A 15,243-nucleotide genomic window follows, 5' to 3' on the forward strand; every position below is an offset into this window, starting at 1 on the left:
TTCTTTAAAATTGAGAAAGTATTTGGTGGCTCGTAGCAGTAGTATCTGTTAAACTATTTCAGGACGAATGTTCAAAATCGTAACAAACCCCCTCCAAACGCCGCCGCCAAACAATTGGAGTGCATCTGTAGGAAGCAGGATGCTTCTCTTTACTTGTTATTAATTTTAATTACTTGGTTGAAGCAGGATCGAATCCGTCCTCTTCTGTCAGTTGGAGGGACGTCTGACGCCCCTCAGCCGAATTGTCAAGTGTAACAGAGTGATTTTATCGGTGAAACTCGTGATGCCCATCTCCGCATCTCGTTTGTACTGGTGCAAAGCAATTAATTGTCGTTAAATTTGGGATAACAATCTCAAAATGATTAATTAACCAAATAATTAGTTAAACTTATTGATGGTTAGCTCAACATAGTAGCATATATGAAACTGGTTGAGCACAATAAACAAATTCCTAGATTAATTCTACTTTGACTGAAAAACATACAATGTGCGAAGAAGAAAAACCAGAAAAAAAGAAAAGAAAGAAAAAGCCGCAGAAACATGTTTAAGCTCAACAGACAGGCAGTTTCCCGACCAAATTCATATTAAGTGCCACCAGACTACACATTCAGTCATACTGTCCACTCAATATGACCACATAAAACAGCATTGTGGGAAAATGTAAGCACGACTGATAAGTAGCAAGCTTAAATGGTATATATTTATCTGCACATTTCATCTCAAGCAAGCGCAGTGAAAGTCTGTGCATAAAAGTGGACTATGGCCAGAAACCATGGTGTTGCCATCAGTAAAACACAACTCCTGAAAAAGGAAAACTGATTAATTCAGACACAAAAACTGCAAACGTAGCTAACATCAGGAGAAAGCGGAATGTGGTTAGAAAGAGTTCAAACAAGATAAAATTGATGTAAGCACCAATTTTCTCCACCAAACATGTGAGCACCCCAAAGCAAGCAGATTCAGGGGGCATTTAATGCATATTCAGCACAACATAAAAAACATAAAAATATAAGATGCAATTAAAACAAGAACAAAACAGGTTAAAACTATGTATAACAGCAGCAGCAACAAATTACTTCCAGCTTATATCATTATCAATAGATCTGATTCTTAAATGTTAAATTTAATTAGATATTATGAGTAGGACCCACTGCAGCAGCCAATAGTCCAAGACATTTACCAATTTCTAAGATTACACGTAGTTTGCAACAAATGAAGTAAAAATGTTGCAGAGCCTGCCAACGGTATCAAATTATTAGCACCAACAAATATGTCTCAGAAACCAACAATTATGGTACAGGAAAAAACATTATTCCTTTCTTTCGCACAAAATTTTGATATTATATACCTAGCTTAAAATGCACCCAGGAGATGGAGAAAAAACACTATAATAAACATTTATAATCTATTTGACAAACTATTTAACCAAATGATTCCATGATATGGCAACCAGTATGTCACTCAAAATTTATAGAAACGGAAAAATACACTCAGTTTAAATATTCTTTACAAGCTTCATATCATCTATAGAAAATATGCTTTGAATGATCAAGCAGGGAAGTCCAATAAAAAAGAAATACAGGGGAAACATTATGAAACACAGAGATGTTTGGAACATATACTACAAAAAAAAGCCTGGCAAGCATCTTGGAAATAAAGATAGTTAAAGTTACCAGAGTAAAGAAGTAAAAAATGCCTTCTCCAAGTTTGCTGAATCCCAGAGCTTACAATGTTATTATTTATATGAGCTGATCAAATGTAAACAATCTTCACCAATGCCAAGTATTACAGTTTTGAATAAATGACAAATGTAACATGATAAGTGCAAGTAAAATGCTTACAAATCACCAAAAGAAGACTCCTGTCTCAGACTATTGTCACACTATAGGAGCTGCAAAGTTGGAAAAGTGCAGCTTGATTTGCAGGTTCTAGATTTTCGTTAATGATTTGGGGGTATGTTCCAGGGGAGCGAGCTGAAAAATTTGCCAGGGTGGCCACCAAAAATTGTTTCGGATCCTTGATTTCTGGAAGAGGGTCATCTTCTTTCCTCCAAGAATTATGAAGTTGAACAAATGTGGTATTATAACCAACACTATCAGCAAAGTCTGGAACTTCAGGATCCTCTTCCACTCTCTCCTGCTCTGGTCGTGAAAGAAGAGTAACTATGCTGTCAAGCATTTTTCCCCAAAGCTTAAAATCTGATGCTGCCAAAGATTCACTCAGAAGTCTAACTGAAACCACTGAAGTTAATTTAAGCTCCGAGGAACCCGTGATAAGCTTGAGATTTGGTATCCAAAACTGCTCTAAAATTGTACGAAATACATCCGGTTGAACAGCATTCATTGAGACGGCAAGGTTCTGTGAACCATGCTTCACTAGGAAAAGGGACATAAATATAACAAGAGACTTCACAAACTTCACTGTTCTATTATACTGCAAACGTTTAAACAAAGCAACCCATATGTGGCTTATGTATGGTGAGATGACATCAAATCCAAGGTTCTCTACCACAGTGTTGAGCACATAAAATCCTTGTTCATCAGTACTAGGAGTTGAAACTAATGTGTTAAAAATCCCAAGGACACTAGATAAGCTTCCCTGTTGGTTTAGTTCATTAGGTGCCTTTCTAAGAAAAGCTTGGAGCAAACGAACCAGCGCTGGAACATTTGCAGATTTTTTCCACGATTCAGGTAAAAGGAGGATTGCAAAAATCTCCATATAATTACCTGGCAATGGGGCTAGATTCAAGTCAACAAGCTGAGCAAGGAGCTGGAATGCATAAGGGAAGAACTCGCTGACATCTCTGGATAATATCATTTGCAGGGTAGGGAGTAGACTTGTTTCTAAAATAGAAATGAGTGATGGGTCCCGCTCACAGGCGCGTCTAATAAGAAGAGCCACTGATTCAAACAGATAGTGGTTGAAGACGGGATTTTTAGGGTTCTCACAGACCCTGTTCAGTATTATTGTCAAGCCATTAATGCATGGTAAAGCAACCTCACGAGAAACAATAGCGACTCCAAGAACCCTCATGATACACTTCATCACATACTGATTCTCTTCAGATTCTGGCTTCTGCAAGTCACTGAAAAGATTTGTCATCAATGCAAGCAGAAATGGGCTGATATCTTCACCTGAATATCTTGCCTTTCCTCCCTCATCTTTGACCAGCAAAAGCTTCTCAATGCAGCTGGAAGCATATGAGTGGACCACATTTGATTCCGAGCCAAGAAATCGAACAACATCAGGTAGCAATGCAAGGGCTGCATGTTTGGAAATCTGAAATCTAAACATGGTGAAGAATTTCAATGCACCAGCCTTTAACATGGGAAACCCATCCACTTCCTGACTTTGCAGCTCTGGTACAATTACAGATCCAAAAAAACTCTGGACATCCACAAAATCAGTGGAGACAGAAGTACCACCAGCTTTCTTCGTGGCAAGGGAGACGACCAAATATATTGCACAATCTTTGTGTTTCCAATTTGAAACTGGGTTTTGCGCAAATGAAGCCAAAAGAGATTGCACCTGCTCGGAAACCTTTTCAGTGACCTTCTCCTTGTAATTCAAGGCAATTCCCTTCAGCAGTTCACAGGCAATCCTCCTCCTTGTGCCAAGGTCACTCCCTTCCATATCCCTTCTTATGTATTCCACATAATTCATTTCAAACAGTTCTTCATCCTCATCCCTCAACATCACATTTGGAATCACAATACTCTGACAAATCTGTTGCAAAATATCGTCCCTTCCGAATAGAGTATGATGAACACTAGTGCTAACCGTGGTTAAAAACTTAATAGCGGTCACAGTCAGCCTTTCCCTACTAGAAGAATTTGACGTGGCTACCAAAAGTCCCCATACTGCCTCCGCAAACCCACTCAAATATTTCTGAAATAAGTCTTCCTCTTTCCCCATATACAAACTAATATTCTCGCATACAGCAGCTCGCAAGTCATCAACCAACGCGAGCCCATCTGGACCACTATCTTCCAACACATTGTATTTTGTTGTCAAATACTTCAAGAACTCAGTCATCCACTCATCCATATGATCCTCGAAAAACTCTGGCAACTCCATAAAATTCATCGAAAAGAAAATCCTACAGCACAACCTCTGAGATTCTATGTATGGCTTGAGCGAACTTGCATTTGCAGCCCCAGAAGAAATGGCTTCTTCTATAAAACTTGCAGTCCTTTTAAACACTTCCAACAACGGTTTCGCAAAATTATCAAGACAGTACTTTAAATCAAGCAACAATTCGTTGGTCTTAAACTGGTACCTGAATTTCTTAAACAATGAGTTAATGGAGGTCAAAACCCCATTAACCGAAGCATAGTCCTTCCCCTGGCTCAACTTATCCAAAGTCGCCACTAGCTCAGGTAATAAAGTCGGCCACGCTTTAGGAAAATCGTGTTTCCCAATAATAGTAAGGGCTTCACTTAACTGTGCCTGAATTTTCGGGGAGGCATTAACCATCAAACTGACTATCAAGGATTTAATCTGATCCCTTTCCTGGTCAGGTATGACTGGGGTTTGGGCCCCGGATGGATCACCAGCTTGCGAGGTCCAACAAGCTTTAAGGTGGTTCTTGAAGTTCACAGCAGCAGCTTGCCGGATCTGCTCATAGACAGATGGCCTGGCAACGAGGCGAAGCACGGCAAGGCCATAGCCAGGCCTATCAACAGCCTCCGCCAAAGCCTTCTCCGCCAGGCGACGAGGTTCAGGCATCGGGGACAGGGTGTTGAGGAAACACTGTGAGAGAAATTGCATTGTTTCTGGGTTCCAGTCCATTTTCAACCTCACGCTCTCGGCTCTTAGCTAAAATGGTGGTCTAGGGTTTATACAAGATTTTGAATGAGTAAGCAAAAAAAAAACATACGAATTCTTGAACGAAATCGATGTCTAAGAAGAGATAAATGATAGCTAAGTGGATACGAATCGAGCGTATATCTATTCGCAGAGAGAATACCTGAAAGTGAGAGTGAAATCGATTCGCAGACGCAGACAGGATTTGAACAAAGAGAGCTAGCTAGCTACAGGTAGAGGAAAGCCTCATGCGGGGGAAGGCGCTCAATATGTCAAATAAATTTATAGCAAAATATTACTTCCACTTTGTTGGGCCTATAGCCCATTTTGATACTAATTCAGAACAATTATATTGTACTACTTCAGAAACTCAATCAATATACATAAAAAAAATAACGTTTATGAATTTCCACTTAAGAAAAAATGTACAAATTTATCTCTCGCAATAATAAAAAATTTTATAATTATCGTGAAAAAGTAAAAATTTATGGTAAAAAGTAAAAATCTCAAACTCTCAAAATTTACCAAACTACACACTTTTTAATATTTTTCTCTCTACTCAATTGTGATTTTCTTCACAAATGAGAGATCTATTTATAGAGTTTCATTACACATAATTCAAAAATAAAATACATCATTACCTACATCATCACACACAAATTTCTAACTTTACAACTCTTATTTTCAACATTTAAATATTCAACTATTACTTTTTCAATATTCAAATATATTATTTCAACACTCCCCCTTGTGATGATGATCATGATACGATGATGTCTTCATTACGTGTTTTGTACTGCCTCGTTAAAAACCTTACTTGGAAAAACCCATTGGGATAAAAACCATAGTAAGGGAAAAAGAGTGCAGTCACGTAAACTCCCCCTGATGTTGACATGAACAATTCTTCACAAATTTCGTAGATTGCGCATCCCAATATTATATATGTGCTTTCTGAATATTGACGTAGGAAGTGCCTTTGTGAAGAGATCTGATGAGTTTTCACTTGATTGAATGTGACGAACATCAATACATTTATTCTTCTCAAGCTCCTTGGTGAATGCGAAGAACTTAGGAGGAATATGTTTAGTTCTGTCGTTTTTTATGTATCCTTCTTTCATTTGAGCAACACATGCAGCATTATCTTCATATAGTATCACAGGCTTCTCATCGAATGATAATCCGCATGAAATTTGGATATGTTGGGTCATTGATTTTAACCACACACATTCACGACTTGCTTCATGTAGTGCAATAATCTCGGCATGATTTGATGAAGTTGTTACGAGCGTTTGTTTCTGTGAACGCCAAGATATTGCAGTGCCTCCACGAGTAAATACATATCCAGTTTGGGAACGTGCCTTGTGTGGATCAGATAAGTATCCAGCATCAGCATAACCAATTATACTTGGATTAGCATCTTTTGAATACAAAAGTCCCAAGTCTGTCGTTCCTCGTAGATAACGGAATATATGTTTAATTCCGTTCCAGTGTCTCTTTGTTGGATATGAGCTAAATCTTGCCAACAGATTCACGGCAAAAGATATATCAGGCCTTGTACAATTTGTAAGGTACATAAGGTCACCGATGGCACTTAGATATGGTACTTCTGGACCAAGAATATCTTCATCATCTTCACATGGACGGAATGGATCCTTTTCTATGTTTAATGATCTAACAACCATTGGAGTACTTAAAGCTTTATCCATATTAAAACGTTTAAGGATCTTTTCTGTATAATTTGTCTGGTGAACAAACATTCCACATTCTTTTTGTTCAATTTGTAAACCCAGACAATACTTGGTTTTTCCAAGATCCTTCATTTCAAATTCTTCCTTCAAGTATGACACAACTTCTTGAATTTCCTTATTCGTTCCAATGATGTTTAAATCATCAACATATACAACAATAATTACGCATCTGGATGTTGTTTTCTTAATGAAAACACAAGAGCATATTGAATTATTTACATATCCCTTTTTCATCAAGTGATCACTTAGTCGATTATACCACATTCGACCTGATTGTTTTAACCCATATAATGATCTTTGTAATTTCACAGAATAACATTCCTTGGGTTTTGAACTTTGTGCTTCAGGCATCTTAAATCCTTCAGGGATTTTCATATACATATTACTATCAAGTGATCCATATAAGTAAGCTGTAACAACATCCATAAGACGCATTTCTAAATTTTCAGATACCGCCAAGCTAATCAAATACCGAAACGTAATTGCATTCATCACAGGAGAATACGTTTCTTCATAATCAATTCCAGGCCTTTGAGAAAAACCATGTGCAACAAGTCGAGCTTTATATATTACTATTTCATTTTTCTCATTTCGCTTTCAAATAAAAACCCATTTGTATCCAACAGGTTTTACACTTTCAGGTGTAAGGACTATAGGTCCAAAAACATTGCGTTTATTTGTCGAATCTAATTCAACCTAGATGGCATCTTTCCATTTTATCCAATCCTGCCGATTTTTACATTCACCAAAAGATTTTGGTTCATGATCTTCGTTATCATTCATGATGTCGATTGCCACATTATAAGAAAATATATCATCAATTTCATCTATATCTTTTTGGTTCCATATTTTTCCAGTATTAATGTAATTGATAGAGATTTCATGATTCTCGTCAGTTTGTTGTTCTGACAGAACATTTTCATCATCATGTGTTTCTTCAGGAACATCATTCTCTATTTTGTGATCATCATGTGTTTCTTCAGAAACATCATTCTTTATTTTGTGATCATCGTGTTTCTCTATGAATTTTCTTTTTCGAGGATTTTTATCCTTGGAACCGACTGGCCTTCCACGCTTCAGGCGTTTAATGACATCATGAGTATCTTCCATTTGTTTCTTTGGAATTTCAATTCGAGCAGGGGCATTTGCAGCATGTATATATGATTTAGTTACCCCTTTTGTGTCTGCAAATGCATCTGGTATTTGATTTGCTATTCTTTGCAAGTGTACAATTTGTTGTACATCTTTTTCACATTGTTTTGTTCTTGGATCCAGATGTAACAATGATGATACATACCATGTAATTTCTTTTTCGGTATGTTTCTTTTCTCCCCCTAACATTGGGAAGATTTCATCATTAAAATAACAATCAGCAAAACGTGCTGTGAACACGTCGCTTGTCTGAGGTTCAAGATATCGAATGATTGATGGACTATCATAACCGATATAAATTCCAGCCTTTCTTTGATGTCCCATTTTCTTTCGTTGTGGTGGTGCAATAGGCACATACACCATACATCCAAAAATTCTCAGATGAGAAATGTCTGGTTCTTTACCAAATGCAAGCTGTAATAGGGAGTATTTATGATATGCACTTGGTCTGATGCGAATTAATGAAGCAGCATGTAAAATTGCATGTCCCCATATAGAAATAGGGAGCTTTGTTTTCATAATCATTGGTCTAGCAATCATTTGCAGACGTTTAATCAATGATTCAGCCAATCCATTCTGTGTATGTACATGAGCAACAGGATGCTCAACAATGATTCCCATAGACATACAATAATCATTGAAAGTCTGGAAGTAAATTCACCAGCATTATCAAGTCTAATTTCTTGATTGTATAATCGGGAAACTGATTCCTCAATTTTATTATTTGAGCAAGTAATCTTGCAAATGCAACATTTCGAGTTGACAATAAACATACATGTGACCATCTGCTAGAGGCATCAATCAATACCATAAAGTATCTGAATGGTCCACATGGTGGATGGATTGGTCCACAAATATCACCCTGAATACGTTCAAGAAACATTGGTGATTCAGTTTGGATTTTGGCCGTGATGGTCTTATAATAAGTTTTCCAAGAGAACATGCTTTACATTGAAACTTATTATTCTGAAAGATCTTCTGGTCTTTCAGTGGATGACTATGTGTATTTTCTATAATTCTTCGCATCATTGTTGAACCAGGATGTCCCAATCGATCATGCCAATTGGTTAATATCGAAGAATTATCAACTACTATGTTTGATTCAATGGGACTTATATGTGTATAATGCAATCCAGTAGGGAGCATTGGTAGTTTTTCAATCACATATTTCTTTCCTGATTTATATGTGATAAGGCACATATATTTCTCATTCCTTTCATTCATTGTTTGAGTATCATACCCATGGGAATATATATCATTAAAACTCAACAAATTTCTTTTCGATTGTGGTGAATATAAAGCTTCATTGATCAAAAATTTTGTACCATTAGGTAACAAAAATTGTGCTTTACCACATCCTTTAATCAAGTCTACAGGACCTGATATTGTGTTCACCGTTGTTTTTGTTGGTTTTAGTTCCAAGAAATATCTTTTATCTCGGAGGATAGTGTGCGTTGTACTACTATCGGGTATGCAAACTTCAGCTTTGCTCATAGCATTTTCCATATTTGAACTTCAAAAAAATATGCAATGAAATAAAATTACTGACAATACATATATAAATATAACACATATCATAATTGTACAATAAAACATTATTATATGAATACATGAAAAACAAATTATTGTACATTTATATTCTACCACTATATTGTTCATTTTCAGAAAAATCATTGAGAAAATCTGCAGCATCAAAATTGTTCATTTCTATCCCACCAACATGTTGATCATTTCCAGAGAAATCATTCATAAAATCACCAGCATCAAGATGAGTTGAATCACTCAAACGGTCACTGCGTTCAGTGAAGTTGGTCTCCTTTTCTTTCCCCTTTAATGATTCTTTATAAAGTTTACAAAGGTGCTCAGGGGCTCGACAAACTTTGGACCAATGTCCTGGAGTACCACATCTGTAACAAGAACTTTCATATCTTTTTGAGTGATTCTCATTAACACTTGTATTCTCATGATGTCTTTTCTGTGGATGGTTTGGGACGCTCTTTTGAGATGAGTTATAACTATCTCTATTATTTTCAAAACCACGGCCGCGTCCACGACCACGACCAATTCCACGTCCACGTCCACGACCTCGACCTCGACTTCGACCAAAACCTTGTCTTTGAAATTGATTTTGGTTTCCAGGTATAAATTCATTTTTACTTACAGCATTTACTTCTGGAAATGCTGTTGATCCAGTGGGTCGGGACTGATGATTTCTCATTAATAGCTCGTTGTTATTTTCCGCCACAAGAAGACAGGCGATGAGCTCAGAATATCTCGCAAATCCACGAACTCTATATTGTTGCTGTAGAGTAATATTTGATGCATGAAATGTGGAAAATGTTTTTTCAAGCATCTCAGATTCTGTGACCTCATGTCCACAAAATTTTAATTGCGAGATTATTCTATACATCGCCGAATTGTAATCACTGACTTTTTTAAAATCTTGGAATCTCAGTGTGTTCCATTCATCCCGGGCGGTCGGAAGTATAACTTCCCTTATATGTTCAAATCTTTCTTTTAATCCCTTCCACAAAGCCATGGGATTTTTTTCAGTCAGATATTCACATTTCAATCCATCGTCGAGATGTCGACGCAAAAATATCATGGCTCTTGCCTTTTCTTGTGACGTGCATATGCCATTTTCTTTAATGGTCTCGCTTAGACCCAATGACTCAAGATGCATTTCTACATCTAGAGTCCATGGCATATAATTCTTTCCCGTGATGTCGAGCGCAATAAATTCGAGCTTTGTTAAATTTGACATGGTGGTACTAAAAAAAATTACGATGCATTTTATTAGTTAATAAATATTGCAATACAAAGTAACGGATAAACAACAAGTACAAGTATTTGTAAAAATAAAGAAAACGCACGAGGAGGATATTCTCCGATAAATACAAGACTCGTGAGTATGATAACCAAAATAATTAAAAATATCCTTGAGAAAGCCATCTTCTTTTTTCTTCGAAAAATTTGATGATGAATAATTTTTAGAGAAGAAGAGAAAGTTGGAGTGATTGAATGTGTTTGTGAGATGATATTTATAGGGCAAAAACTAGCCGTTTGTTACCGTTTATGACCGTTGGTGTACAAAAAATAAATGTATGTATTTGTATAATTTTATGGTAATAATATGATGTATATAATATTAGACATGTTTAAATAATTATGTATATCATATCATAATATTATAATGAGTGTCATAATTTATTTTGTTTAAAAACCTTATAGGATTTTATACTTGTCGTATCCCTTACCGGGAGTGTGGGATGTCGTCTTAACATCCTCCCAGGATTTATAACAAGTTTATGAAAAATTTATTTTTATTATTTCTAATAATAACATTATATTGTATATTAAATAAATACACAATAAATAAATAACAGTAAAATAAATATTATTACTTTTGTTACGTTTTTCTTCTGTTTGGAGCTTGGAATAGTATGTAGGACTTTTAGAGCTTCGTGCTGATAACGTGTTGTGAAAAAGTAAAAATTTATGGTAAAAAGTAAAAATCTCAAACTCTCAAAATTTACCAAACTACACACTTTTTAATATTTTTCTCTCTACTCAATTGTGATTTTCTTCACAAATGAGAGATCTATTTATAGAGTTTCATTACACATAATTCAAAAATAAAATACATCATTACCTACATCATCACACACAAATTTCTAACTTTACAACTCTTATTTTCAACATTCAAATATTCAACTATTACTTTTTCAATATTCAAATATATTATTTCAACAATAATTATTATTTAATGACGTAGCTATAATACTTTCCTTGGGCCTTAGTATGGGCTTGAAGGTGTAGCCCAACTCCTATAATTTCTCAATTGGCCCAACTTCCTGTAACCGCCTTCTTGTAAGGTGTCAATAGAGTGAAGAGCAAGGATCCGTTTGTTGACTCTGAGCCCATTTCTGCAATACAAGCAGATGACCGCAAAATAACCCAGATAAACGATAAGAGATCATGGAGGAAGAAACGGAAAGGGCGGCAGTGGTTCCGTTAATTGAGAGGGCCACCAACTCCACGGCGGCAGATGTTGATCCCCGACATCTCAAGGCCATCAAATCCTCGGTCCGGTCATCCGATTCCGAGCTCCGATACGCCGCCCAAACCCTATTATCGCTCATGAAACGTGACCATTCTCAGGTACCTCGTCTAATACAGTCTCGTTAACGATCAGGAGCACGAAAAGCTCAATATTATTAGCAAATAGCATAGATTTAACTGGTAATTTAACCGTTTTATTCTCGTTTTTTATTTTGTACTGAATGGTGTTGAAGTAAATGAAACTATCGTATGTTAACATATGATATAACTTGTCAATGAGATGAGATGCTGATCCCGGGAATTCTTATTTGAAAGTATTTTACCCAATTTTTGTTGACGCTCAGAAAATCATCGATACCCTTTTATGTAGATATTTTGATGAAAATTGGATTATTTTTATGTTGTATAGGTAAGATATCTCGCACTTCTCATAATAGACGAGCTGTTCATGCGGTCCAAACCTTTTAGAACTCTTATGGTCGAGAATCTAGACCAGTTACTCAGCTTGAGTATTGGATTTCGAAGGAATTTACCGCTACCTGCACCTTCTTCTGTTGCATCTGTTCTGCGCTCAAAGGCTATCGAGTTTTTAGAAAATTGGAATGTCACATTTGGCATTCATTACAGACAGCTCAGGTTGGGGTTCGACTATCTCAAGAACACCCTCGGATATCAATTTCCTAATCTGCGAGCCAATGCAGCTCGGATTCAGCTAGAGAGGAAAGAAAGGGAGATGAGAACAAAAGAGATATTGCTGAAAAAATTTGAATCCTTGAAGACTAGTATGTCTTCGATTAAAGAGGAAATACAATCAACAGTCGATGAGATTGGTGAATGCTTAGATATTCTTAAAACGGAGGATGAAGATTTTCCATTTTCTATTGTAGATGGTGAAGAAATCGAAGAGTTCCATAACTCAGAATTACGGCAGATACGTCATGATTCTATGAGAGAGGGGGAAAAGATTCAGCAAAATAGTGAAAATAAAATCGTTTTTGATGCCCTGAGAGAATTTTATAAGGATTTGGTGACTAAGCATCTAGCTGGAATACAAGAATGGCTTTCTGTCCTTATAAGGGTGGACGTGGCAGATAATAGGTTCAGGGATTCTATTTTAAAGGATTTTATAGATATTAGAAATCTCATTCGATCGACTAAGGATAAATGTGAAGAATCAGGTTGTGCACTTCCTAATATGGCAAATAGGGAGGAAGAAGATATGTGGGAAGATGGTACTTCGAAAACAGTTGAGAAAGGGTACTCTGTTTCTAATAGTTCCGAAGGCAACGATTTCCCTGGTGCATCAATCGCTGATAATGTAAAAGGCATAGAATGCCATAATATAGTGTCTAACAAAAACATCATAGATAGTCGTGACAACAGTCAAAGCGAGTCAAACACTGCCCGAGGCAAACTCTTGGCTGAAGCCCCGGTCATTACCTGGGGTTCTTTCCTGGATAACTGGGGATCAAACCGGGATGTTTTGGCTAATCACAGGGGATTGGATCTTGAAGGTCACTGGGGTAAGGTAGACTATGATGCAGTTATACCAGCAGAGAAAATAGCTGAACTTAATGTGCGAGCATCTGTTTATAAAGAAGAGCCTGTTGAAATCCAACCATGTAGGGCACCGTTACGAAATGGCCAACTTTGTCAAAGAAGAGACTTGAGAGCTTGTCCGTTTCATGGACTCATCATCCTTAGGGATGATGAAGGAAATCCGATTAGTGAAAGCTCCATAGTAGAAGGGACAGATTGCCAGAATCATTCTGTAGAAATGAGGCCGCATGTAAACAGTGATAAAGCAGAGCAGCTACTAAAGCAAGCTGTGCAGAATGTTAAGGAAAGAGAGAGAGAAGAAGCGAAGAAGAGGCATTCAGATAAGCAGGCTTTGAAGAGAGCAAAGCTTGCAGGAGTCCGGGCACACAATGAAGCTGTTCTTTGAGATGCAGCAATTGCTTCAACTTCCAGATCCTCTCATGTTGGAGAAGACACGGAAATCCGGAATGTTTCTAAATCTTCAGCTAGAATCAAGAAACAAACACTTGCATCAATGCTGAAGAAGAAAGATACTGCTAAAGATAGATTAGGTCAGAGGCTATTAAACACCCGAGCAAGAGAAAGCACGATAAGACAATTGACCGAATCAGAGGACGCCGACCGTCGGGAGGCTTTTCCAAATCAGTGGTAGATCAAGGTTCAGTCTGTGTTTTATTATTCTTTATATTTGCTAATGTATATGATCAAAAAGTTTAACTGCGTGCCTCAACTATTTTGTCACCTTGAGAAGTTTGAGGTGCGTTTTTACCACTTGGAATGGTAAGAAACGGTGCAGAAGTTAGTAACTTCTTCAGTTCAACAAACTTACTTCAAAATTTGTACATCCACTTTTAATTGCTACAAATTGTACGTTCATACACTTGGTTGGGGTTGGTCTTATTTCACGCTTTTTCGTTGTTTTATTGCTGTAATTTTATTTAACGTTATTGAATTTCTTTGAAAATGCATGTGCTACCTTGAACTCTGTGGTGCAGCAGTGTGCAATGATTGGACTTATTTATTGATTAAATGAAGCAAACAAACTGCATCGCTCTTGTAATTAGTAAGTAGTAACACATGAATTTTTTGTACCAAATTAATAAAAGTATTATATAAAAATTAACTCAATGTGTTCATAATATACTTTGCTTCGAAAATTCTATTACAATTTTTTATTACAATCTGAAGCGATTTTCCATTCCTAAAAAGAAAAAAGAAGCGATTTCCATACAGTTAAATACTGTCAAATATAATTCCAAGAAAATTAGTCACACCAAATTCAATACATATGAATTCTATTAAATTATAGAAGCACATGGTGCCTAAGAAAAAAAACACAGTAAAAAATAAAATAAATTTTATTATAAAAATTAAAACACAAAATTTATTTAACCAAGATGTATATAAAAAAAAGTATAAAAAAACATTTTATTTATCTAAATATACAAAAATAATAATAATAAATAACTTTTATAATTCAAAAGTCGTACTTCTCCTCATTCTTTAGCCTCTCCAGTTCTGCAAGCTCGATACTTCCCTCGTGGTACGTTTTTAGATGCCCGGAATGGATCCAACCCAATCTTTGTGTGGAGAAGTATTTTGTCCTCCCAAGACCTTATTCGTCGAGGACTCCGGAGGCGCATTGAAATAGGGCTTCGGACCAAGATATGGGAAGATCCTTGGCTTCCTGATCCTATTAATCTGTTTGTGGAGAAAGTGGGTGCCTCGGATCTTCAGTTTGCTACTGTCTCCTATCTGCGATCACCTGAGGGTGGCCCTTGGAATGTCGCTCTAATCAAATAATTGTTTAATGAGAGGTACCAACACCTCATTTTTTCTATCCCATTGACTCGGAGGATTTGCGAATATTCCTGGATGTGGAGCGAAGAAGAGAACGACATATATTCTGTTAAAAGTGGTTACAAAGCTCTACAAC

General features: G+C 36.6%; 2 protein-coding genes across 6 annotated transcripts; one reads left to right on the forward strand and one right to left on the reverse strand.

Annotated features, from left to right (window-relative positions):
- Positions 1-382: 382 nt before the first annotated feature.
- LOC140822124 (exportin-2-like) lies at positions 383-5,055 on the reverse strand. Of its 5 annotated transcripts, none has more exons than XM_073182869.1 (2): positions 1,842-5,055; positions 383-801 (listed from the first exon to the last, which is right to left on the reverse strand). In XM_073182869.1, the coding sequence occupies exon 1, from the start codon at positions 4,789-4,791 to the stop codon at positions 1,867-1,869; it is 2,925 nt and encodes a 974-aa protein (XP_073038970.1). In that variant the 5' UTR covers positions 4,792-5,055; the 3' UTR covers positions 383-801; positions 1,842-1,866. The 5 variants fall into 5 exon arrangements, with proteins under 5 accessions (XP_073038970.1, XP_073038968.1, XP_073038971.1 ...); XM_073182867.1 differs by having other exon boundaries at positions 384-801; positions 1,849-5,055; XM_073182870.1 differs by lacking the exon at positions 383-801 and adding an exon at positions 1,681-1,748 and having other exon boundaries at positions 1,849-5,055.
- Positions 5,056-11,590: 6,535 nt separating this feature from the next.
- On the forward strand, positions 11,591-14,207 carry LOC140822062 (UV-stimulated scaffold protein A homolog). The gene is made up of 2 exons (XM_073182789.1): positions 11,591-11,867; positions 12,178-14,207. The coding sequence occupies exons 1-2, from the start codon at positions 11,685-11,687 to the stop codon at positions 13,711-13,713; spliced, it is 1,719 nt and encodes a 572-aa protein (XP_073038890.1). The 5' UTR covers positions 11,591-11,684; the 3' UTR covers positions 13,714-14,207.
- The last annotated feature ends 1,036 nt before the right edge of the window (positions 14,208-15,243 follow it).

The sequence above is a fragment of the Primulina eburnea genome, unplaced genomic scaffold (genome assembly GCF_022965805.1).
Source record: "Primulina eburnea isolate SZY01 unplaced genomic scaffold, ASM2296580v1 ctg739_ERROPOS11973397, whole genome shotgun sequence".
Taxonomy (NCBI): domain Eukaryota; kingdom Viridiplantae; phylum Streptophyta; class Magnoliopsida; order Lamiales; family Gesneriaceae; genus Primulina; species Primulina eburnea.